General features: G+C 42.0%; 1 protein-coding gene across 1 annotated transcript; it reads left to right on the top strand.

The window, feature by feature from the left end:
* The first annotated feature begins 384 nt into the window (after positions 1–384).
* On the top strand, positions 385–26,972 carry PBX4 (PBX homeobox 4). Its single transcript, XM_048832177.2, has 9 exons — positions 385–765; positions 7,556–7,629; positions 17,673–17,914; positions 18,293–18,483; positions 18,814–18,949; positions 19,250–19,406; positions 23,086–23,192; positions 24,816–24,902; positions 26,151–26,972. Exons 1-9 carry the CDS (start codon positions 536–538, stop codon positions 26,241–26,243), a joined length of 1,317 nt encoding a protein of 438 aa, XP_048688134.1. The 5' UTR covers positions 385–535; the 3' UTR covers positions 26,244–26,972.

Here is a 26,972-nt window from a genome sequence, read left to right as displayed (position 1 = left end):
GGCCGTTGGGGGCGGTTTGAAGGGGGCTGTGAGGGGCCGTTGGGGGCAGGCGGGAGGGGACAGTGGGGCCGTTGGAGAACGGCCGTTGGGGGCGGTTTGAAGGGGGCCGTTGGAGAACGGCCGTTGGGGGCAGGCGGGAGCGGACAGTGGGGCCGTGGGAGAACGGCCGTTGGGGGCAGCCCGCTGGCTCGCTTTGCCCTGGGGCGGGCGGGCGGGCGGCCGGCCGGGGCCGCCTGCTCACGGGCAGGAGCTCGGCGCCCCGCCTCTCCCCACGCCGGGGGCAGAGCCCAGCGGAAGGGGACGGGCAGGGCTCGTTCGGAGGCCGGGGCGGGGTCTCGCGGCGCCGACACGCCAGGAAGGGGCGGAGTCCCGTCACGCCGGAGGGGCGGGGTCACGCTGGAGCGGGCGGGGCCCGCACGGCGCTGGGCTGGGGCCTGTTGTGTGTGAGGAGCTTGGGCCGTACCGAGAGCCCGTTAGTGGCTGCTCCGGCTCCCCCCCCCACCCCCGACCCAGCCCCTCCGCCTCCCCCCCCACCATGGAGGACCCGTCCCGGCTGCTGGCGGCGGCGCACGGTGCGGGGGTCTCCCACCCCGGGGGGATCCCGCCGCCTCCCTCCGCTGGAGACCCGGCCGCCGCCGCCCCCCCGCCGCCGCCCCCGCATCGGCTCCAGCCGGGGCCGCCGCCCCCCGGGCACCAGGATACTGGGGACATCCTGCAGCAGATCATGGCCATCACCGACCAGAGCCTGGACGAGGCGCAAGCCAGGTACCGCAGGGGACGGGGTGTGCGGCCCTTCGGGTCCGAGCCGCGCCTGCGGGGAGGCTCCTAGGGGGGCGGCGGGGCGGGGGGTGTCTGGGCGCGGGCCTGGAGCGGGGCTCTGAGCACCGGGGGTCTGACTGGGGGACCTGGAGGCTGGCCGCCGTCTCTGAGCTGGAGGCTCGGGGGACTGAAGGGTCTCGAGTCCAGGGGTTTGTAGGCATCAGGGCCTGGGCTGCGTAGGGCAGAGTCTCTGGGGGCTGGGTACCAGGATATGGCTGGAGAGGCTCCAAATCCTGGAATCTTGGGGAGCCAGAGTCTGGTTCCGGGGGGTGGCAGTGTGCGGCACTGAAGTGTGGGGTGGGGTAGTGCCTGGCATCTGCTGCTGGCGTGCTGAGAGCGCCAGGTGCTCAGGCTCCTGGGTACTAACTTCCCTGCCTGTTTCCATCGCCCGTGTTGCTTGTGAACCTGTGTGCTGGGCAAGGCGTGAGGCAGCCTGATCTAGTTTCACAGAGGAACTTTGCTTAAAACGGTAGAGTGAGTTATAGTGTTAGGAGCAAATCCTCAGTATGGGATTACAGTTTAAGGGACTTTAGTGCTGACAGTCCTGGAGACTGAAGTTCCCTATATATCTGCAGGGCAGGTACAGTTCAGGCAGCAATAAAGCAAACTTTCCTCAGGCACTCTTTATCTAGCAAAAAGAACAGGAGGACTTGTGGCACCTTAGAGACTAACAAATTTATTTGAGCATAAGCTTTCACTGAGTGCATCCGATAAAGTGAGCTGTAGCTCACGAAAGCTTATGCTCAAATAAATTTGTTAGTCTCTAAGGTGCCACAAGTCCTCCTTTTCTTTTTGCATATACTGACTCACAGGGCTGCTACTCTGAAACCTGTTTATCTAGTGTGTCTCAGCCCTGTCCTGGAGAGACCCCCACCTCATGGATGATGCAGGCCATTTTTTATTGGCCCCTCATTCTTTGGCTGCTGCTGAGACTGCTTTTGGGGCAGGGGAAGTTCAATGGTGGTGATTTTTATGATATAGACACTTATCTGCTAGGAATAGAGCTGAGACCCATGAGTTTTTCACACAGGTTACTTAATGAAGTCACCTAATGGGAATGTCTTTGACTCACTAGCTGTAGTGGCACTAGTGACCTAGAGATGGAAAGTTCTACATTCTTTTACTGATTTCCTGAGCCACCACACTTCCTTTTTTCAGTTCTCCTTAGAGGATTTGAGGCTGTGGATCTAATTTTTGAATTTATCACTTGCTAGTTCTGCTCAGGGGAAGTTTTTAACTAGACTTTCTTGTTCCCATGCCAGTAAGAATAAGAGTGTGGAGACTTTCAGTTTGCAAGATGAACAGTTAATTTGTATATTTGCTGAGAGGTTCTTGTACCTTTGTCCTGTTGATAAGACTGTGTAGCACTTGCATATAGTGCTGTAGAGGTGAGTTGAATTCTTAGAATTATTTTTTACAAGCTAGCCTGTCTTAATAATGAATTGTCCTTTCTCTACTGCAGATAGGGGTTCAAATCATAGCTCCAGTCACAAATGAAAATTATTTTTTCTGTCAGTTGCACTACTACTGTTTAATTTGGCCTAGGAATAGAATAAATGCAAAGTTGTGATTGCAGCACAGGATTAAAGTGCCCTGGCAGAGAGTGGTGTGTGTGTGTGTGGTAGGGAGAGGGGCATGTGCACACAGGAACTGAATGGCAGGTGTATTGCATTTCAGGTCTAAGGTGCTTTGACAGAGCTATGTGTGAGCAGTTTTCACAGCACCTGCCTGCGCTATGTCTCACTTGGGTGAGAACTAACTGTACTTGTGTTTTAAAGAGAGAAGCCTACCTGAGGAGTAGTACATTGTCTTCTGTGCATATTGTGAATAACATAACCTGATGTAAAAAATCAGCATAATTCAATACCTTGTAGTTTATTTTCTCTGCCTTAGAGGTGTCTGTATCCCTGACTGGCTCTCTGTAATTGTATGTTTTGCTTACTTGGCATGTACCAGTTGTAAAAAGTACGTAGACTAGAGGAAGCAGTTTGGAAAGGGAAGGATTGTAAAACAGATCTGGCTTATAAAACTAGCAAACGAATACTCATGCATCAGATTCCAGACATTAATTTGTGACTTTGGTTAGGAGTCTGGCTGACTTTCCATTATAAATTACCTAAACCAAGGTTTATTTACTCTGAGAAGTTTCTTTGGCCTGACATTTAAGCCCTTTCTGTGCTGGTGTCAGCTGCTGAACTGGTGCTGAAAATGGTTTAACTTGCAAATGTAGACAATGGCAAGTCATGGTCTGTACTGTTTCAGAAACTGTAGAGCAAGGTTTTAATTACAGTTTTGGAAACCATGCTGCAAATGATTTATCCAAGTACACAGAACTACTGAAAATAAACCCCAGGCCCATAAACATGTTTGGTATGATCTGAAGATAAGTACTAACCATATAGTTATTGATTTTAAAAAGAAGAACAATGGTGGGGCTTCCTAGGAGAGAGTTTGTGGTAAAATTAGTTTTCTAGACTGTATTTACTGAGGAAAGATATTCTACATTATAGTTTTTCAAACAATATTCTGGACTAGTTTGAGTCAGAGGGACTCTTCAGAGGTGCTCTTCTGTGTTCCTCTTATGCCTGTTGAAATGAAGAGGGGGGGGGAAAATACTGAAGGGGATGCTGCTGCTATTTCAAGCTCCTTACATATATTCCATTACTGGTGGTGGTATGAGGCTTCCCCTAATATGCTCTCTCTTCGTACCAGTCACTGCAACACAAAATTTAAAGCTGTCTATAGTTGCTTCATAGTAAGTGCATGCACAGATTAATGTGTATGTCACACACAACACTGCAGTTCTGTTTGATTTTCAAAACTCCTGTACAAGAGAGCTGATAAAGTTGAGTGCTTAGGAAGTTTCCTTTTTTTTTTTTTCCCCTGTAAACAATAATTTAATTATGGGATCCTAGTGCTTTTTGTGTAGGCTAAATTGCTTTAGCTATTTTCAGTGTTTTTAGAAAACTGAAACCTTTAGAAAAAATTTTAGGCACAAAGTTTTTTGAAGGCTCAAACCTTATAAAAAGTGCCCTTGCATATGAGATGATTGTGCATGCACAATACAGGTTCTTGCATTATAGACAATAATGGGTCCATCCGTTTAGTCTACTTGCAAACGGAGAATCTTGGTAAGAAGGCCTGTATGTCATTGTAAAGAAAGCAAAGCAACCCTCCTCAAATCCAGTGTAACTAGTCTCACAGATGCCTCAGGGATGTTAGGCAGAGTGTCCTGGAATAGCTACCTATCTGCAAGATGTCTTGGCCATGATTTAGCTCCAGATGTTTTATTTGTTAGACTTCAATTTTATTCCGTATTAAAAAATCTGCATATTGAACTGTACTGGGTTTCAAAATAGCTTCACTGGGGCCTCTTGAGTTTCAGAACTTTCATTGTTTATATTGTAAATTTTAGACTGCAAGCTAAAAACTGAAGAGATGAAGTTTTATTTAAAATTCATCTGCCAAAAATTACATTACGTAACCTGCTTAATATCAATGTTAATCAACTTTATCATTCTACAAAAGAATAAATATTGGCCATATTAGCTATGTAATGACTTCTGGACAGCCTGTTTCTGAGAACTTATAACACATCTAGCTTATGTAGTTTGTAAATCAGCTTTTTTAGCCCTATTTTTATGGGAGCAGAGTTTTAAGGCCTAGAATTGGTGGTATGTCATCAAGCAAGGACAATAGAATCCACTTGGCTTTCTTTTCAGCTGCCTTTGTTCTCAGGCTGCTTGTCTGTGGGTAGATATTGATCTGCTTAGATATCTTATAATGTGCATTATGCTTTTCTTGGTTCCGTGTATTGAAGTAACCTGGTCAGTGGACTTCAACTTGTGATATTTGCTTAATTCTTGTATTGTATTTGAATATTTATTGCAGGCTTGCAGCTACCTGTTGTAAATGTTGTTGGTGAGGGATTGTAAGGAAATTGAGTAAACTTTTAAGACCTTACCCACAGCTGGAGTACTGCTATGTTAGGAATATCAGGATGAGCTGTATTTAATGAAGAAAACTTCTGAAAAAGGGGTTACTCCCAGCTCTGAATGTACTTTAATTAAATAATTTAAAAATTACAAAAGGGGTCATCATCACAGAAGGTGGTGGTGGAGGGAATTTTTAAAGGCACAAATGGCAGGTACCTAACTCCCAACTTCCAGTGGAAGACAGGTGCCTTATTGACATTTGTGCCTTTAAAAATCTCCCCCAGAGAAATGTAAATTTTTTTTTTTTAGTATCCTGTTCCCCAGTAGTTCCAGAGAGATGTTCTAACAAACTTTGAGGATGGTTCACAGTGTGTCTGGAAGCTAAAATGTAATTGCAGCTACATGTATGGCTATAACTGAGAATATGGCATGACATTTCAGGTGAGATACAGCAGAACAGATGCCATTGCTATCTCTTCAGTGAAGTACTATGGTATGTGACAGGTTTCAGAGTAGCAGCCGTGTTAGTCTGTATTCGCAAAAAGAAAAGGAGTACTTGTGGCACCTTAGAGACTAACCAATTTATTTGAGCATAAGCTTTTGTGAGCTACAGCTCACTTCATCGGATGCATTCAGTGGAAAATACAGTGGGGAGATTTATATACATAGAGAACATGAAACAATGGGTGTTACCATACACACTGTAAGGAGAGTGATCACTTAAGGTGAGCTATTACCGGGGGGGGGGGGCGGGGGGACGGGACCTTTTGTAGTGCCACAAGTACTCCTTTTCTTTTTGCGAATACAGACTAACACGGCTGCTACTCTGAAACCTTCTGTAGTGATAATCAAGGTGGGCCATTTCCAGCAGTTGACAAGAACATCTGAGGAACGGGGAGGGGGGGGGGGGATAAACATGGGGAAATAGTTTTACTTTGTGTAATGACCCATCCACTCCCAGTCTTTATTCAAGCCTAAGTTAATTGTATCCAGTTTGCAAATTAATTCCAATTCAGCAGGCTCTCGTTGGAGTCTGTTTTTTGAAGTTTTTTTGTTGAAGAATTGCAACTTTTAGGTCTGTAATCGAGTGACCAAAGAGATTGAAGTGTTCTCCGACTGGTTTTTGAATGTCATAATTCTTGGTACTTGAGATTTTCAAGTAGCTTGAGTATTCAGCTGTGTATGAAGATCCCACAGCAAATGTCTGGGGGTGGGGGTGGGGTATGAAGGTACCAGACCCAACAAGAACACTTATTTTTAAGGCTTCTGAATGAGACTGAAATAAAATTTAATGCCTTCTGTGACTAGAGGAGAGACCAACTGAGATGGTGATGGAAAGAGCTTTACCATTGATAGGGAGAGAAGCAGACATTACTTGCCATAGATGAAAAAAGGGCAAAGGAATTAATTTCAGCATTCTTGTATATTTTGGTATTATGAAAACTGAATTTTTGCTGATGCAGAGTATATCTCATCAAGGTGTTTGAGAACTCCTTTTGTAGTTTGTCTCAAACTTCTTAGGATATACAGGGGTACAAAGATTTCAGAGTAACAGCCGTGTTAGTCTGTATTTGCAAAAAGAAAAGGAGTACTTGTGGCACCTTAGAGACTAACATGTATTTGAGCATAAGCTTTCGTGAGCTACGCTCAAATTTGTTAGTCTCTAAGGTGCCACAAGTACTCCTTTTCTTTTTGTGAATACAGACTAACACGGCTGCTACTCTGAAACCTATACTTATTAACCTTTTCCCCCTTCCCATACTTTCTGTTTGAATAAACAAGGACAAAAAATGAGGTGGCATCAGTCTCAAACACTGGAAGCATAATGTGGCTTCTATCAAAGTAGAATGTACTTTAGGTTGTTTGGAAAAGTAGATGAACATTCTAGTGGGGCTTGAGTGCCCCTCCAGCTACAGCTGTGTCAGAATATCTATTGTAAACCCCTTTCTTTGATAGAATTACATGGGTGCATCAAGGTCAGGTATAGCTCATAATATGCAAATACTGCTTTTAATATATTCACCACAAACATAACCGCTCCAAAGAAGCAGTTAATGTCTGCTATGATTTCATACTAAGGATGCAGTCAGACACATTCTGCATGATATTCCACATTGTGAATTTATAAGTAGTTACATATGATGTGGCTTCTGGCACTAGGTCCTCCTGCTTGCACAGAGGTGTCCCCTTAACAGACAACCAGCCTGCTCTTGGTACCATTAAGGCCTACTCCTTCTTAAAGTATCTCTACCTTTCATCCCTCTTGCACCGAGATCCCAACAATCCTCAGGGTGCAATTTCTTCCATTTCTGTTCTAGGGGAAGGTCAGTCTCCTTTTGTTTGTAGGCTGATACTTGTTTTGAGTTTGATTAAACTGAAAGAAACAATATTTGATTTGATCAATGGTAATTGAGTTCTGTTTTGTTTTTTAATGTTCAGAATCTGTATAATGTAAAAATGCGGATCTCTCTCATTTTGGATGGACTGCTTTGTTAGAGCAATTGGAAGAATACTAATTCAGAAAGCAGCCATTTGTTGACTACATCATATAAAGTATACTTTCCGTAGAGTTTAACTTCTGTTTTGCTTCTGCCAACTACAAGCAACTGAGTATTTCAATTATTCTGGTAGAGAGTTTCTCTTGATGACCTTGAGTGAACTGTGTGACTAGAACTTCTAAATGTACATTAATCTTATTTGCTCATTTTTACAAATACATGGAATCATTTTTTATAAACCTTGGCAGTCCTGCCTCTTTCCCCTTCCACTTGGCATTCATCCTTTCTTTCTCTCCTTTTCAGAAAACATGCCTTGAATTGCCACAGAATGAAACCAGCTCTCTTCAGTGTGCTGTGTGAGATCAAGGAAAAAACAGGTGTGTTGTTGGAATTTTTGAATGATTTTTAGAAAGTTGGGTATCAGACATGAACATCTCCTGGGTCAAGTGCAATTGAGATATGTCTTTACCGAGTGAATGATTTTTACAGCTTAAGGCTTTAATGGTGATTTCCTGGCCTAATGTTCTTCTCTGTTGGTTGGAGATTATTTATTTGTAGCTTGCTTCCTACACTGTAGGCCGTGCCCTGATTTGAAGGAAATATTACTGCTCACTGCTTTTGATTTGAAAAACAAAATAAAATGTAAGCATTACAATTATAATCTCTGAGGAGATGTGTGTAGGCATTCTGTTAAAGACATTCTCTGTATCTGGTTGTCATCCCTTTGTGTCTCTGTCATGCCATTTCTTGAAAGAAAATGGTCCCAAAACTGTGGCGGGACTAGGAGATTAACACTGGAAAATGAACTAGACCTCAGAAAAGAGAGGCTGTGAGGAGAAGCAGAAGATAGATGGGGAAAGAAGACAAAAGCTGCAGGAAACTGAGTTGACAAGTGGATTATGTGACTTATTTTCTTTGTGAGGAGGAATGGGGTTGTTAGGAGCGAGTGGATTTTGATTTTGGCCACCCAGTGTATCAATTGTTCATCTATAAACTCCTGGGCAATGATGTCAGGATGTTTTATTGTGCTTTGTTGTGTAAACTTTTGAGCTTACTTAATTTGGATGCTATATTAAAGGATAGTTGCTTGTAGAACCTGTTTAATTGTAGAAAATGTGTTCTTTATTATATAGGTTGCTTAACATTAATATCCTAATACTGCCCTTGGTACTGAACCTATACTAAAAAAATAACTTGTAATTTTCTTGTATGTCACTTTTGTACCATATTTCCAAACTAAAGGCCATCTAGTTATATCTTCAATGATGATCTTGGCATCAAAGGCAGTATGTGATACTAAATGAAATGCAACATACTCACACTTTTGTGTAAAGAGAATGTTATAATTGACGTATTTTGAGTTCTCATAGCAGTAATTTTCTTTTGTTGTAGGAAAATTTTAAAGGAATAGAAATTTGTGAACAGTTATGCTGTAGTCTCTTATGTCTGTTTATCCTACGTGGTTTTTTCCTTTGAGCAGGAGCTAATCTTAGAACAGCTAAAAGGAAACTAATCCAAGCACTGGAGCACCCTTCTTATTTGTTTTTCCATGTTGGGATTTGCTTGTTCTGTGTTATGACCTGGAAGTTTAACTTCTATTTGACTTAAACATATTTGTAACAAGAGACTCCAATACCTTGGCTACACTGGATTTGTTTTGGTCTCATAGGTTTTTGAATGTCTGATGGTCTGTCTGTTCCTTATTTAAATTATGGAGAGCAGATGTTATGGCTTCAAGCAAATAAAAGCCTGGACATACTGTAGCATACGGTTTAGGCTTTCTTTGTGACCCAGGCGCACAAGCTTCCTTTCTAGTTCAGAATCAGTTTAAAACATGTTTGGCCCCCCAAACCTCTCTCCCACATTCCCTTTGTTACTGTGCCAGTGTCACTCACAATAGCTCAGGATAAGCCATGTGCCCTCCATTGAGCAGCCAGCTGGAAAGTGCAGAGAAATTCTGCCCAGAAAGTGCTTTTTAAAAAATACTTGTAAAAGTGACTCTTTTTTGCCAGTTAAATTGATTTATCCAAATTATAGCCTTCTCTCAAACTGTTTGAATTCTGAATTGTATGAGTTATATTTTTCTTTTTAGATTAAATAGTTCAGTCACTGTAGTTTGTAGAGTGACATTTTTATTTGTACATTTCACCAGGAAAAATATACTGAAATAGATTTCACTTTCAAGTATGTCCTAGATACACACAGTTCACATGCATTTATTGAAGGCACATCTAACCCAAGCAACTTTTGGGGGGCAGACAGTGCTCTGTCAAGGAGGACAACAGCACATTGCTCCACTGAAGTCCATACTAACCTCATTCACAATAACATCCACTTAATTCTTTTGAGAACTGGCAAAAGTACTGTTCTGTCTTAGAATATTTTAAAAACCTGTTGTTAATAAATCTGTCTAGCAGACTCTTTTCTTGGTGTTCAGCTGCCATGGACATCAGATGCTTGACTCCAGAAAGCTATGCTTATCCAAATATAAAAGCTGTTTATAGCTTTAATATCCAGGTGTGTACATCGATGGAAATAAAAGCAAATATTATCCTTGAGGATTTTCTTTTCCTGACTGATTGCAGCAAACACCTGAGTTATGATGGATTTCAAGCCCTTTAGGGCAGGGGCACGGGCACTGTCTCCTTATGTGTTTGTACAGTGCCTAGCAAAATGGGGCTCTCAGCATGACTGCAGTACAAAGAATCAATAAGTATTTTTGTTTAGCAATTTATAACACATACCATTTTTTCCCCCTCCCACTGACTGCAATATATCCTTCCTCTAACATCCCAGCTGTTCAAATAGGTTAATTCAATTTGTACTTCTTCATTCCATTACAGAACTTGGCAAGTGGTGTGGGGCTAAATGGGTGTTTTCCCTTTGTCCCTGGGTTTGTTGACGTTCCTACATTGTTGTCTTGTTCCTTAGCACTCAGAACCATGCTGGCCTTTTTCTTCCTTCTGAATTAGTTTTCTTCTCCTCTGTGGTGGAGAATCTACAAGACCTTCAGATATTGACTTTTAAGAAAGCTTTGTCCTGTCAGAACACTTGGGACCAGGAGAGGCAACTTTGTTGTCATTCCCCAGAACTGGGCTCCCCAGGGTGGAGGTGGGGGTTGAGGGCTGTTCTTCACAGAGGGTCATTGGCTGCGGAATTTGCTCCCTCTTGTGGCTAATGATAGCCTTCAGGGTGCAATGGGAGGCCCATTTGTTAAATGATGCGATTATGAGGGTTTCTCTCTTGGTAGCAGTAAGGGATGGCTTGAAGTGATATGTGTGGAGATTATTTTTTTTTTTTTAAAAAGTTGTATGGCTACCGAATGCCATTGCGATAGGCACCAAGTCTTCAAATAAATAAAATGTGTGCACTTTCTACAAGCAGTTAGTGCTGATTAGTTAGTCCCAGTTCCTGCTGAGAGCCAATTAATTACTCTGCAGTTCTATTTTTAAAAATGACTGTGAAAAAGGAATCTTCTTACTCCATAGATTCCCTCATGTCTCATCAGAATTGTTTATTAAATTCCAGTCAGTCAGCACCTGTACAACCCTCTGACTCCCAGTGCCTTGCGCTTTGTGTAGTCATTTTATACCTATACAAAGTGGGCCATTAAGACCTGCATTTTCAAATCCACCCTATCCCTCTTCTTCTAATGCCTTAAAATTCAAAGAGGTTAACGTTCAAGGTTCTGTTCTTGTGTGCTGTACAGCCAATAGATGTATTTACCTCTAGCTTTTCTGCACTGTTGCCACATGGAAGAAAATCTGGAGAGGAAAACAAGCCTAAACAAATTGCATATCATTTTTATTTTGGCATCAGTGATCTCATACAGTTCGTTACAGAACTGCAGATCTTTAATTAATGATATGTAAATATATTGTAATGATTGCATTTGCATATTGAGTGAGGTTTCAGTACCTTAGGTTGTGATGTATTTTAATTAAGGATTAATTAGAAATGATGGGAATTTCATTGGGCTTAGTATAATTATTTTACATTTTGATGAATATCTAGTGGGTGTTGTGCTGGGGAATGTATAATACCATGTTAGTGTATATGACAGCACCAGTTTAAAAGGCTTTATGATCCTGAAGGGTGTTTGTTAAAAGCATTCATAAAAATGATGGATGGATAGTGAAAGATTTGGGCATACTACTAAGCTCGGACAAGTCTGAGTCATGCTTAAAACATTGAATATGTGATAGTTAACTACATAAGCAGAATGGCAGAACATTTACTTAGAATAGTCTAGTTATCTGCTGGACAGATAAACAAAATGAATAAATTAGTCTTCATTTATATTTTGTATCAAAAACTAAAGTAGAAACCCATGAATTATATTTTTGTCACTCATCCTCTGGTACTGTACATGGTAATTACCTTTAAGAGTACCGTACAACTTCTAGGAAAAAATCCAACTACTCCCACTTCAGTTCAATAAAGTCTTGAGACACAACCCCATAATAATGTTGGTTGTTGTACATCTTAGGGTTTTAAAATGCAGTACACGCTAGGGTAGCTGCAACTTAAAAAATGTGTTTATCTTTTTGTCCAGTTTGATATGTTGATCACTTATTAAGGTATTGATACAGTGATGAACAAATTGATCTAATTAGTATAGTGGTCCAGTGGGCTACCAAAAGGCAAAACATTGCTAACCCACCTCTAAACTGAAGTGACCGAACCAATCCACACAATACCATATGGGGAAAATGATGTGGGATACCCTTGTTAATTTAGAAATTTGTGATCGTATTAGTGATTTTTTTTCTTTCTAATATTTGAGTGAGACTAGCCAATTATGTCTTTACTAGCTTTGGGAGATTGATCAGATTGGGCAAGCTCAAGCTAAACTTTTTGGTTTTCGATTTGTCTCCATCAGAGAAAATAATGAATCATCAATTGTCATTGCTTTTAATTAATCATTGTTTAATGCCAATGAAAAAAGGCTTTTTTTTAGGGGGCTTTAAAGGTTCATTTGTGCTACAAATAAATCCCTGATTGTGCAGGGGGAGGAGCATATTGTTTAGTGGTTTTTAATGCTTCCACTTTACTTCTGCCAAGTCCTGAAGGCTAGTGTTGTCTTGAGGAGACCAAGATTGCTATTGGGGCAGGGATGAGATTGGCCTGAATTTTAAAAAAATCAAAAGTAAGAGGAGATTCACCTGTTTCTTAACAGACTCTAAAATCCTAATATTGTTCTTGTGTCTGTCATAGGCTAGAATTTGTTTAAAGAATCCTTAGCTTCTTGTTTTTCTACTGCTCCAAACACTTCCTTTTTTTGATAGAAGACAAACCAGTACTAAATCCAGATGGTGTCAACTGAAATGACTTATAGGCAGCTTGTGTTATCTAAATACCCTTCCACACGCTGGATTTAATACCACCCTATAAAGTGGCTGTGCTGGTTATGGTTTTGTTCATCCAATCATCCTCTTCCATGATTACTGGCTCTAGAGGGTTGTTACATAAATGAATGCAGCTTTTGTTCTCACTGATTTGAACAGGCTGCTACGTGCAGCAAATTCTTGGTTATGAATTCTTCAAATAGATAGTTTTGAATGAATCAGACATTTTTTATTAATACCAAAAATAACTCAAATGTTAAACTAGTTGAAGAGGGATGTTGAAAGTATTAGGCCTAAAAATTGACCACCTATGACAGCTGCTCAGTGAAAGTCTGAGTTTGAGGAGTTTAATTTAATGGCTTTATTTAACCATTTAAAATATCTGATCTTTGGGGCAATTATATGTATAATTTAAGTGAATTTCAATTAAACCAGGAGTTGTTTAAAATATAGGTTGTGTAGTAGGCTTTTAAAAAAAAAAAAGAGCTCAGTCGTAATGCTTAGGTCTAATCATCTTGACAGAGTTCCATTAAATAAACATTTGACTTACCAGAGTAGAAGTGCAGCCTACAAAATTAATGATTTTTAACTCCTCTCTACTTACTTGTGACTTACTTGAGTCAGCCAACTAAATTCTTCCCTTGAGACTCTACAAGCATTTCATACATGCATTTCAACAGTTGACTTGAGATGAGCCTATGTGTAATTGATAACTAATGTCTAATTACTATAATTAGACAAGTGACAGAAAATTAAGCTGCAGCTGGGAACTTGACTCTAGCACTGAGGCAGATTCTGATATGCAATATATACATATGGAAAAGGGATTGGCAGAATTGCATTCAAATGGCAAGCAAGACCCAAATACATCTGCTCCTCTTAATTGTATTCGTACCTACCAATCAAAATACTTTAATGTGAAATTTAGCCAAGATTAGTTAGCAAATGAACTCTGGCTCACTTGCCCACGTGGTTGCAGTCCCAGTGGCCAACCCGTAGTTCAGAACTATTTGGAAATAGAGAACTGGCATTTAAAAAAAACCAACAAACTACGATTTTTTTTCCTCTTGTTTCCACGTTACAAAAGTATCTATTCAGTAATGGTGCTGTTAGAGGAACACTTTTGTGTATGATCTGCAATAAAAATATGCTTTCCTTTGTTTTAATTTCTGGTTAAAAAATATGCAACAGTTTCCCTTCCTTACACTCCTTTAGCAGAATTCCCCACTCATGTTTTAATGGAGAGCATCTTTTCAGTTTGCTTTTCATTTTCTTCTTTCTGTGGAACTGGCTTTGTTCCATTTTCTATGACTGAGTATTGGAACGAGAGGCCAAGGAGGGTGAATTATAGAAGTCAGAAGAACAGACTTACTAGGTTGAAAACCTAGTGAGAGAGTAAAACAAAGTTGAGGACCATGAAACTGCTAGCTATGGGTGGCAAGGCAGTGTTTGCTACATAAATGGTGTTTCACTATGCATATATGTATTTTAAAACCATTTAAAAGTGGAAAAAACTCTTTGCCCATTCTCTGGTGTTAATGCCAGTCTGTTTTGCCCAAGATTTGTGTCTGAAACTCTTCAGTAAATACACGGTTTTAAGACTGAATATGTAGTAGGGGAAGTACTGTATCTAGAAGAAATGGTGTATCCATATCAGTCTGTTACACACACTTTCTTGCAAAAAAGATGCAAAAATTAAGAACTGTTTCTCTAGGTGATCTGAAAGGAATTCAGGACTATTTTCTCCTGTTGGAAGATGGATTTTTTTTCTTTTCATAGAATCCTAGAAGATTAGGGTTGGAAGAGACCTCGGGAGGTCTAGTCCATCCCCCCTGCTCAAAGCCAGACCAGCCCCAACTAAATCATCCCAGCCAGGGCTTTGTCAAGCCAGGCCTTAAAAACCTCTAACGATGGAGATTCCACCACCTCCCTAGGTAACCCATTCCAGCGCTTCACCACTCTTCTAGTGAAATTGTTTTTCCTAATATCCAACCTAGACCTCCCGCACTGCAACTTGAGACCATTACTCCTTATTCTGTCTTCTGCCACCACTGAGAACAGCCTAGCTCCATCCTCTTTGGAACCCCCGCCTTCAGGTAGTTGAAGGCTGCTATCAAATCCCCCCTCACTTTTCTCTTCTGCAGACTAAATAAGCTCAGTTCCCTCAGCTGCTCCTTATAAGTCATGTGCCCCTGGCCCCTAATCATTGCTCTTAATAATTTCATTGCCCTCTGCTGGAGTCTCTCCAATTTGTCCAAATCCTTTCTGTAAGTGGGGGCCCAAAACTGGATGCAATACTCTAGATGTGGCCTCACCAGTGCTGAATAGAGGGGAATAATCACTTCCCTCGATCTGCTGGCAATGTTCTTACTGATGTAGCCCAATATGCCGTTAGTCTTCTTGGCAGCAAGGGCACACTGTTGATTCATATCCAGCTTCTCATCCACTGTAATCCCCAGGTCCTTTTCTGCAGAACTGCCGCTTAGCTGTCCGGTCCCCAGCCTGTAGCAGGACTCTGCACTTGTCCTTGTTGAACCTCGTCGGATTTCTTTTGGCCCAATCTTCCAATTTGTCTAAGTCACTCTGGACCCTATCCCTACCCTCCATCTTATCTACCTCTCCCCACATCTTAGTGTCATCCGCGAACTTGCTGAGGGTGCAATCCATCCCATGATCAAGATCATTAATGAAGATGTTGAACAAAACCGACCCCAGGACCGACCCCTGGGGTACTCCGCTTGATAGCGGCTGCCAACTAGACATTGAGCTGTTGATCACTTCCTATTGAGCCTGACGATCTAGCCAGCTTTCTATCCACCATATAGTCCATTCATCCAATCCATACTACTTTAACTTGCTGGCAAGAATACTGTGGGAGATCGTATCAAAAGCTTTCCTAAAGTCAAGGTATATCACGTCCACTGCTTTTCCCCATATCCACAGAGCCAGTTATTTCATCATAGAAGGCAATCAGCTTGGTCAGGCATGACTTGCCCTTGGTGAATCCATATTGACTTTTTTTCTGATCCGCTTCCTCAACCCAAGTGCTTCAAAATGGATTCCTTGAAGACCTGCTCCATGATTTTTCCAGGGACTGAGGGGAGGCTGACCGGTCTGTAGTTCTCCAGATTCTCCTTCTTCCCTTTTTTAAAGGTGGGCACTAGATTTGCCTTTTTCCAATCGTCCGGGACCTCTCCCAATTGCCACAAGTTTTCTAAGATAATTGCCAGTGGCTCTGCAATCACATCAGCCAACTCCCTCAGGACCCTTGGATGCATTGCATTGGGCCTCATGGTCTTGTGCATGTTCAGCTTTTCTGAATAGTCCTTAACCTGTTCTTTCACCAGTGAGGGCTGCTCACCTCCTCCCCATACTGTGCTGCCAAGTGCAGCAGTCTGGGAGCTGACCTTGTCTGAAGACCAAGGCAAAAAAAGCATTGAGTACTTCAGTTTTTTTCCAACTTTTGCTGGAGTTGTGTAACTTTAAAAAAGTTAAGCAACTGAGGTTCAGTTGACAGAACTATTTTTTATTAAAGCCAACACTGTTATGTGGAGCAAGATTTATGGTTTATGGAGCAAGGTCTTAAGGTTTTTATGTTGACACCCTGGTCCTGTGTGCATGCCCTTGCTCTACTTTTTTGCTGGCAAAGGCGGAAAGAATAGGTTCAGGGGGCACACTTAAGAGAACAGTTTGACTACACTGGCAGTTTAAGACGGTATGTTGTCTTTTCGCTGTCTGCATGGTTTATAGTTTCTGTATGGTTTGTAAAATATTGTGTGACTCAGCAAAAGTTAAGTTAATTTTTATTGTAGTATGCGTGTTTTCAGAATTGTGAATGTTGGCTTATGAATTTCTAATTGTAAACTAATCTGGATTTTTATTTATATTGTTTCAGTATTTTGTAATCTGTGTATATTAAGTGTCCGTATACTTGTTAATCAGGATCCTGGCCTTGCCTATAGTGAAAGATGGTCCCTTTGCCCAACTGCTTCATAATTATGGTATCTCCTTCATCTTGAATCTATGTATTTAAAAAAAAAATTATCCTTGGTGTGTGACTATTATAGGATATCAAATCTCTGAAGCTTTGCAACCTTCAGTCATTTAACAAAATTTGTCTAGTACCTACTGTTCTCTTGAGACTAAAAATTGTGGTTAACAAGCAAAGAATTTGAATTAGAAAGAATTGAAAAATGTTTGCGTACATATATTGTTCAATTGGCTCAACTGCCCTGCAAGCTCTTATTTAAAATGGAGATTGCCCCCAATCAGCTGTTGAGACAAAACACTGTTGGGAGAAGGAAATGATTATATATTTTTAAATAAACATGTTTAAACAAACTACATATGTAGAAGTATGTAAGTTCATAAACAGCTCTAAAGCTTGGCTCTCTTGCAATTAGAGACTTATGTACAATTCAGACATAAATATAGGACTGTTTTGGTGGTTTTAGACTATTCACAAAGTAATACCTCTAGGTCTGATTCTAATGGAAATTCAGAGGTGTCAGACTTGGTGACATAAAACAGACTAGGCAAAATTCATCCCTGTTGTACTGACTTCCATAGAGGTTTGTACTTTTGTGTCATTCTTTTCAGTTACATGTCTAGGAATAAAGCAATTGCCATGGTGTATCAGACCCAGTCCAGTATCCTGTCTCCAATAGTAGCCAGCACCAGATGCTTCTGAGGGGCCAATGGGGGCGTTATCTGTTCCATGAAGTTCTCAACCTAACCTCTAATAGTTAGAGATTAGTCTAAGATCTAAAGCATGAGGTTTTAAGTCCCTTCCAACATTTTTTTTTTAATGTTAATTACTATAACTCTGTACATTTATATGTATAACAAGGATATACTATCTCTTTGAATTTTGGTAAATTCTTGGTCTTAGCAGCATCTTGTGAATTTTGAATTTGTCATCATTCAGCTTCATTAACTGTCCGATTTTTCCTTGTACTTGAAGACATTACTCTGTTAAAATCTGAAGAGAATATAAATAAATCACCAGAGTTAAAGCTGACTTTTTCCCTACTTTGGAAATAACCTGTTGATCCCTGTTTATATTTATCTAGTGTTAAGTATTCGCGGTATTCAGGAGGAAGATCCCCCCGATGCTCAACTAATGAGACTAGATAACATGTTGCTGGCAGAGGGTGTCTCCGGGCCGGAGAAAAGAGGAAGAGGAGGACCTACGACTGTAGCAGCAACATCAGGTGGCTGTCCAAATGACAATAGCATTGAACACTCTGACTACAGGGCCAAGCTGTCACAGATCCGACAGATATACCACTCTGAGCTAGAGAAATATGAACAGGTGATCTTTCTGCATGGAAGAGTTTTTATCATCTCAATTAAAAAAAATAACCGTTTTTCCTTTGCTGTTGGTTGTAAGCTCAGAACAGGGAGTATAATCTATTCATATAAATGCAAGGATGGCAAATTCAATTAAAAATCTTTCAGCTCACTATGTTAGAATAAGACTAAAATGAAAGGACTTTTGACATTCATTAAACTTGCCTGGTCTGATGTCTAAGCTAACTGAAAGATTATACTTGTTGCAATACTTTTAAGAGGAAATAGAGGAGTAAAGCTAAACGTGAATTAAAATATTCTGGATTTATTCACTTACTGGGGAAATTAAACCGAACTTTAGGGGTACTTTATTGTGTGTGTTGATTTAATTTATTTTCAGGCATGCAGTGAGTTCACCACCCACGTTATGAACCTTCTCAGAGAACAGAGTAGAACAAGGCCAATTTCACCAAAAGAAATTGAGCGCATGGTGAACATAATCCATGGCAAATTCAGCACTATCCAGATGCAGCTGAAACAGAGCACATGTGAGGCAGTGATGATCTTGCGCTCACGATTTCTTGATGCAAGGTAATAAACAAGCACAACCCAATGGCAACAGCTATTGGCTCTGACCACATTTTCTGATGTGTTTGCTTGATGCCAGTAATTATAAAACAGTTATAATGCCTGTATTTACAACCTTGAACTAGTATAAATATCTTTAAATACACACCACTGGTCATGTGTTATGAAGTATGCTTAGTTATCATTAATATTACAATCTTTAATAGCTATTAAAGTCTGTCTTGCGTATTTGCTGAAACAATATAGAGTAGATTTCAGAGGAGATGAGACAAATCCCTGTGGTATGTTCTTTAACTCTTTTTAGCAGGAAGAATAACTATTGTGTATTTACAGGCGTAAACGGCGTAACTTCAGCAAACAGGCAACAGAAGTACTGAATGAGTATTTTTATTCCCACCTGAGTAATCCTTACCCCAGTGAAGAAGCCAAAGAAGAGCTAGCGAAGAAGGGTGGCATCACAGTCTCGCAGGTATACAGTGCTTTATTTGAAATTGCTCTCATTGTAAAGATGCTTTATTTTAATAATGTGTGGTTTTTGTAAAATATCAGTAGTCCTCTCTCATTAGGAGACTTGTAGTTAAACTCTCATGGTTCATTATTACCACCTATTATGGTGAAAGATGCTTTTATGCATCCTAGATTTTGTTAGAGGCTATATGGCAAATTTTTCCCTCTAACCTTGGTTTAAGAGTTACCTCTGGTGGTAGCCTCAATAACTACTAGGCGATCATGATAGTTTGGTCAAGTATTGACAGGGATGTTTTTCTAGGTCTCCAACTGGTTTGGTAACAAGAGAATCCGGTACAAAAAAAATATGGGGAAGTTCCAGGAAGAGGCTAACATTTATGCAGCAAAAACAGCTGTGGATGCAACAAATGTGGTGGCCCAGGGTAACCAGGCAAACTCCCCATCAACACCAAATTCTGGTAAGTAAGGAAAAGCTGCCTCTAAAATATGACAGGTTTCAGAGTAACAGCTGTGTTAGTCTGTATTCGCAAAAAGAAAAGGAGTACTTGTGGCACCTTAGAGACTAACCAATTTATTTGAGCGTAAGCTTTCGTGAGCTACAGCTCACTTCATCGGATGCATACTGTGGAAAGTGTAGAAGATCTTTTTATACACACACAGCATGAAAAAATACCTCCCCCCCCCCACCCCACTCTCCTGCTGGTAATAGCTTACTTTAGATAAGCAACCTATGATAGAGGTCATGATTTTATAGACCTCTATCATATCCCCCCTTAGTCTCCTCTTTTCCAAGCTGAAAAGTCCTAGCCTCTTCAATCTCCCCTCATATGGGACCCGTTCCAACCCCCTAACCATTTTAGTTGCCCTTTTTGGAATCTTTTCTAATGCCAGTCTATCTTTTCTGAGATGAGGGGACCACATCTGTATGCAGTATTCAAGATGTGGGCGTACCATGGATTTATACAAAGGCAATAAGATATTCTCCATCTTATTCTCTATCCCTTTTAATTATTCCTAACATCCCGTTTGCTTTTTTGACTGCTGCTGCACACTGTGTGAACATCTTCAGAGAACTATCCATGATGACTCCAAGATCCTTCTCCTGATTAGTTGTAGCTAAATTAGCCCCCATCATGTTGTATGTATAATTGGGGTTATTTTTTCCAATGTGCATTACTTTACATTTATCCACATTAAATTTCATTTGCCATTTTTGTTGCCCAATCACTTAGTTTTGTGAGATCTTTTTGAAGTTCTTCAGTCTGTTTTTGTCTTTTAACTATCTTGAGCAGTTTAGTATCTGCAAACTTTGCCACCTTACTGTTTACCCCTTTCTCCAGATCATTTATGAATTGGTTGAATAGGATTGGTCCTAGGACTGATGCTTGGGGGAACACCACTAGTTACCCCTCTCCATTCTGAAAATTTACTGTTTATTCCTACCCTTTGTTCCCGGTCTTTTAACCAGTTCTCAATCCATGAAAGGATCTTCCTTCTTATCCCATGACAACTTAAATTTACCTAAGAGCCTTTGGTGAGGGACCTTGTGAAAGGGTTTCTGGAAATCTAAGTACACTATGTCCACTGGATCCCCTTTGTCCACATGTTTGTTGACCCCCTCAAAGAACTCTAATAGATTAGTAAGACATGATCTTCCTTTACAGCAGGGGTGGGCAAACTTTTTGGCCTGAGGGCCACATCTTGCTGTGAAACTGTATGGAGGGCCGGGTAGGGAAGGATGTGCCCCCCAAAAAGCCTGGCCCCCGCCCCCTATCGGTCCCCACCCACTTCCCACCCTGTGACTGCCCCCCTCAGAACTCCCAATCCATTCAAGCCCCTCTTCTCCCCTCCACCCCCGCTCCCTGTCCCCTGACTGCCCCCCCGACCACTATCCACATCCCTGCCCCTGACAGGCCCCCCGGGTCTCCCACGCTTATCCAACCCCCCCGCTCCACTACCCCAGACTGCCCCAACCCCTGTCCACACCCCTGCTCCCTGATAGGTCCCCTGACTACCCCCCGACCACTATCCACATCCCTGCCCCTGACAGGCCCCCCAGGTCTCCCACACTTATCCAACCCCCCTACTCCACTACCCCAGACTGCCCCAAACCCTGTCCACACCCCCGCTCCCTGATAGGCCCCCCGGACTCCCACGCCTATCCTGTCCCCTGACTGCCCCCTGGGACCCCCTACTCTCAGCCACGCACATGCCGCCGCCTCCTTACCATGCTGCTCAGTGGCAGGAGCTCGCAGCCGTGCTGCCCGTGCGGTGGTGTGACTGCAGGGGAGGGGCTGGGGACTAGCCTCACCGGCCATGAGCTCAGGGGCCTGGCAGGACGGTCCCGCGGGCTGTAGTTTGCCCACCTCTGCTTTACAGAAACCATGTTAACTTTTGCACAACAATTTATGTTTGCAATTTAAGGCTTCCCTTGGCTTCCCCATCAGAAAGCATTTTTCTATGGGGGACATTAATTCTGGGCATGTGCAATGGTGCAGAATTCCCCCCAGGAGTAATATTACCAACAGATATTAACCAAGAACTAAGTATTTATTACTTTAAAAGTTATACTACAGAAGGCTTACTAAGATGTTACAGTACAAAATATTTCATACATCAAATCTAAGTTAAGTGTCAAATGGTGATCCATTATCCTTAGATATTTTGTTTGCTTACTTGGGTAATTTCAGTAGACCAGTGAGACTTCCCATCAGCAATGCACATTAGTGTGGCTTTACTGAAGATTGTCAAAGGAAAAACCTGAAGAAGTGTTTTTGCATCAGGGAGTTACCAACACCTCCTTTTAGACGTGACTAGAGGAGTGGAAAAACTAGATCCATTTTGTAATATTAGAGGTTTAATTTGGTGGCTTAAAAATAAAAAGATTTTACCGCTTTCTTCTTTACAAATGTGCCCTTTGCAGGGTTGTCACACTATCATGTGACATGAGAGGTGTGTTTTATGGAGGATTATATCCAGAGCCTAATTTTGTAATGAAAGAGGAGCCAGGGCTTGAGCGCGCGCTTGCTCGTGCTCTCTCTCTCTCTCCTAATCTAATCTAAAACATTCATAACTGATACAGCAAGCTCATATGTGCCAGGGCTATGAACTGCCAAGCCCAGATACAAATTAAACACTGGTTATATCTCGTAGACCCAGGTGTGTGTATCATTCCTCCCATCAATGTTATACCTTTGGGACCAGATCCTTGGTGCAACCCCCCCCCCCCCCCAAATTTTTTTCTATTGGAAGCTGCTCACAGGGCAACCACAGGGAATTCCCAGGGGGCATGAAGCCATGGGGGAGGGGACATGGTGGCTTGCATGCCAGCAATCCCTAGCTAGCAGAATGGCCCTTAGGGGAATGCTGCTTTTGGCATGGCTGCTCTGCACTGGGGACGAGTGCAGAACGCATTTGAGGCTTAGTCTCAGAAATATGCATTTCTACCTCTTACCTCCACACTTGGGTCTTGCACTGTGTGCTGCTTAGCCAGACCCAAGGATTGGCCTTTTTATCTCTGTTCGTGTTAATTGGAGTTTTGTTTTGAGCACCTATTAACTTAATTACTTAATTTGAATTCTAGGTTGTAGACAAGGGGCCAGATTGTGAAAGGTATTTAGGTAACTAAAGATGCAGATAAGTGGCCTATTGGGATTTTCAGAAGCATCCTGATGCTGAATGCCCATTGATTTCAATGGCAAATTTGGCACCTGGATGCTTCTGAAAATCCCACCAGGCACCTGTCTACATCTTTAGATGCCTAAATGCCTCTGAAAATCTCAAGTGCACCCCATGTTCTAGTAATCTCTGTGTCATGCCTTCTTTATAATGGTGTATCCTTAATACTTACCAAACAGGGGACCGTGCATCATGGACCAGATGGCTTGTCTTTTGCCAATAAAGAGAGTACTTGTATCAGTTTGTTTCTCTTATATAACCTTTATTCACTTTCTGAAGGCATATACTTGCCCTGGGTATCTTTTGGCAGTGTTTGAAATTTTTTATACATTTTTTGTATGTATAATTTTTTTTTTTAGTTTTCCTTCAAACTTAAGATAATGTAATATTTCTGCTTTAGAAGAAAGAGCCAAACAGTTTCTCTGCATTTGGCTAAACTTTATTCTTGCTTTATTTCAGGTTCCTCTGGCTCTTTTAAGATGACAAATTCTGGAGATTCATTTATAAACTTGCAGTCACTGACTTCCTATCAGAGCTCCCCAGTGGGAGCCAATGTGCAGTCACAGGTAGGCGTGTGGGAGAACTGGCACATAGCTTCGTCAACAAGGCAAATGTCTCATTTGGTACATCTCATTTGTATATGGATGCAAATAGATTCAAATTTGCAAAATAACTGGTTTTGCACATTCAGTATTCACATACTTTAATGAGGATAGAGTAGTGACTCCCCCCCCCCCCCCCAGCCATGTATTAGAACAGTACTCCATTGGTTAGATTTCAAGGAATGATTAAAGCTGAACAAAGTTGGGTTTTTTAATGTGGAATTTGGAGGTGGGCGGGGAACCCTTCAAGGACTCTCTTGAACTTTGGATTTATGAACTCTAAACTTGGGGACTAAATTGATCTAAAAGTGATCCCATGTATCATAGAAGATTAGAGTTGGAAGAGACCTCGGGAGGTCATCTAGTCCAACTGCCTGCTCAAAGCAGGACCAGCCCCAACTAAATCATCCCAGCCAGGGCTTTATCAAGCAGGGCCTTAGAGGTTTTTAAGGATGGAAATTCCACCACCTCCCTCGGTAACCCATTCCAGTGCTTCACCACTCTTCCAGTGAAATGATTTTTCCTAATATCCAATCTAGACCTCCCACGCTGCAACTTGAGACTGTTACTCCTTGTTCTGTCATCTGCCACAACTGAGAACAGCCTAGCTCCATCCTCTTTGGAACCCCCGCCTTCAGGTAGTTGAAGGCTGCTATCAAATCCCCCCTCACTTTTTTCTTTCCTTTGTAGAGAAAACAGAACCATGAAGGCAATTCCCTTCATACAAGAAAACCACTTGAGAGGTGCAAGTTAAGTGTTTGGCCCTCTACATCTTTCCTTGCCACATGCTTTAGGCATTAGAATGCTGTGTTACGACACCACTTCATTTCTTATCAGACTGTTTCCCTTGTTGTCACGGAGTCCCTGGGCGATGCTCTGGAACTGCTCCCCATGAAGCCAGTCAGGATTCTCCTCCTCTCTGTGAGGAGACTGTCTTCAGGACAAGAAGCTCACATGGCTTCCACCTTCCTGGGTCTGACCTTGGAGCATTCAGCATCCTCTGCCCCTCGGTGCCCTTCTCGCACTGAGTTTACCCAGGCAGGGTCCTGAGGAAGCCAGAGGGTCCTGCACCCCAACTTCTCAGTCAGATGTGACTCTTAGCCAGCGAGTAAAACAGTGGTTTATTAGATGACAGGAACATGGTCTAAAACAAAGCTTGTAGGTACAGAGAACAGGACCCTTCAGCCGGGTCTATTTGGGGGGGTGGGGGGGCAGTGAGCCAGATAACCCTGTCTGCACTTCACTCCACGTCCGCAGCCAGCCCCCAACTGACTCCTCCTCCAGCCCCTCCTCCTCTGGGCTTTGTCCCTTTCCCGGGCCAGGAGGTCACCTGATTCCTTTGTTCTCCAACTCTTTAGCTCTCACATTGCAGGGGCAGAAGGGCCCAGGTCATCAGTTGCCAGGAGACAGCGTGTCAGCCACTTATGTTCACTGGCTCTTTGCTCTGCAACAATTACACCCCCTTATCCCACCACCTAGAGACTTAAGAAATGCCTAGGGGAAACTGAGGCACCCCTACAGTATTCAGAGGAAACATTAAGAACAGTCACACTTGTTAATCCCATCTCATTTGTGGTCTTGTTACAGATGGATTCCTTACATCATGTCATACACCAGACAGGAAGATATGACACCATTGTGGGGAATCCTTTGTATACGACGCAGCGCATTGATGTAAGCAGCTTAATTTCACTTTCAGTAGATAAGTGAATTTTTTAGCAGGAATTAGAGAATGCATTTCTTATTACACACTACCCCTTTGTGTCTTAACATAGTTATAAATTGCTGTTTGTTTATAAAAAAGTGATTTCCAGAACCTAGTGGTCTTCTGCTATTCCTGCTCTACCCCCCAGCCACTAAATGGTTGCCTGGGTAGCTAAAGGGACTGGCTAGCCTCTTTGAGCTACTCCAATGGAAAGGCTATTGTCTAAGACAGAGGTCTGCAAAGTGTGGGGCGTGTCCTCTACGGCAGTGTGGAGGGATGCCTGGGTGGGGTATGGTAGGGTCTGGGCCAGTCTCTCACCCAGCTCCTCCCTTACCCAGCTGCATCCCTGGCCCTCAGTGCTGCACCTGGCCCCGTCCCCAACCTCAGTGTGGCTCCAATCCTGGGCCTGCACCAGCTCCCAGCCTTGGCCGTGGTTCTGTTCCTGGCCTGGGGATGAGGCTGGGGGCAAAGCTGGGGATGGACCCGTACCTGGCCGCAGGCCCAGATGCTGGCCCCAGCCCTACTCCCAACCCTGGCTCTGGAGGGAGGTGGGGGCATGACATTTAAAAGTTTGGGGACCGCTGGTCTTAGCTGTATTGCTTTAAAAAAAATCCAGTGGGCTATAAAGGAAATGGCATGCTGAGACCCCCATGCTGAGCCTGGCACTAGCATTTTCCTTGGCTTATGAGAAATTCCTATCTGGAACACACTGCTTTACAAGCACAACAAACTTCATATCAGTCTCAGGCTAGCTAATAACCTGTAAATGTTACAGATTCTCCTGTGGGTTTTTTTTTAATTTTGCTTGGAATGTTCTTTACTGTGGGTGGGAGAAGGTGCCTGATGTGGCAAAGAGGTTAATGCACCCATCTTTCACTTCTGGAGATGCAGTTAAAATGCAGGCATAGGTCACCAGTGAGATTTTGGTGCATCATGTCCTAGTCTCAGATTCATGCATATTACAATCTGTGTCTGGAATAGAAGCAGCTGGTATGGTGCAGGTGATGAGGTACACTTGCACAGAAGAGGGGTGTGTAGGAGGAGCTTTTGCAGCACATGTCTGCACTGAGCTCTGTTCTAATTGTTTAATTCCTCACTTTCACAAGCACAAAACTGTTCTATTGAAATGTGGAAATATGCCAACTAAAAAAATTTATCTTTTGGATGCAAGTAACATCTTCAGAGTTTAATGACAATAGTTTTATCCCCCGTTTCAGGCTAATGGCAGCTGGCAGGACGCTACCACCCCTTCATCAATCACTTCACCTGCTGGAGACCCTGGAAGTGTTAATTCGGATGCGTCTAATTAAGTTTTTAGGACCTATTGATGAGAGGAAAGAGGTCATTAGTGTAATTTGTCAATGTTGCTCTCTTGCCAATACTATTGTTTATACAACTTGACACACAGCTAATTACCTCAGACAAACCCTGGAACCAATAGAAGATTGTGATCACAGTGATACCTCTCTACCTCTCAGCATGACACAGTTGAGTTCTTTTTACTTCAGCCCACTGGGATGTGAAATTGTTTTAAAAGAACTTGCTTCATTTTCCTAACCAAATTCATTTTTTAAATATCAATTTTATGGTAAGAATCTGAAAGTATCTCTTCTAAGACTTGGCATTTGTCTCAGATTTTCCAGTTAAAGTTGACTTATTTTAATTTCCATAAGGTTTTTTACTATGAAATTTCTGTTCTAGTTGATAGTTACTAACAATTAAACCCCCTGTATTGTAATTGTACGCGTTCTCTGTATTGTAATTTTGTATAGGAAAACAAGCTTTTCTTTTCTTAACTCAAATTCATTCTGAACTAATTAACCAGAACAGAACATTGCTTTACCAAAACTTTCATTGGACTTTGCTATTGAATAGGAACTTCCATCTTTTGTGTCATTTCATGTAGTTCTAATTTAATGTCTAGTGTAAACTCAGACTTCCCTGTGAATAGATTTTGTGCATTTATGAAAATGTTAATACAAAATCCTCATTTTCAGTTGAAATTTTATCAAAGATAATAAACTTCCAAAGCCTTTTTC

Source organism: Caretta caretta, chromosome 20, assembly GCF_965140235.1.
Source record: "Caretta caretta isolate rCarCar2 chromosome 20, rCarCar1.hap1, whole genome shotgun sequence".
Taxonomy (NCBI): domain Eukaryota; kingdom Metazoa; phylum Chordata; order Testudines; family Cheloniidae; genus Caretta; species Caretta caretta.
Note: the sequence above shows the minus strand (reverse complement) of the source record. Positions and strands in the feature narration are given on the sequence as shown.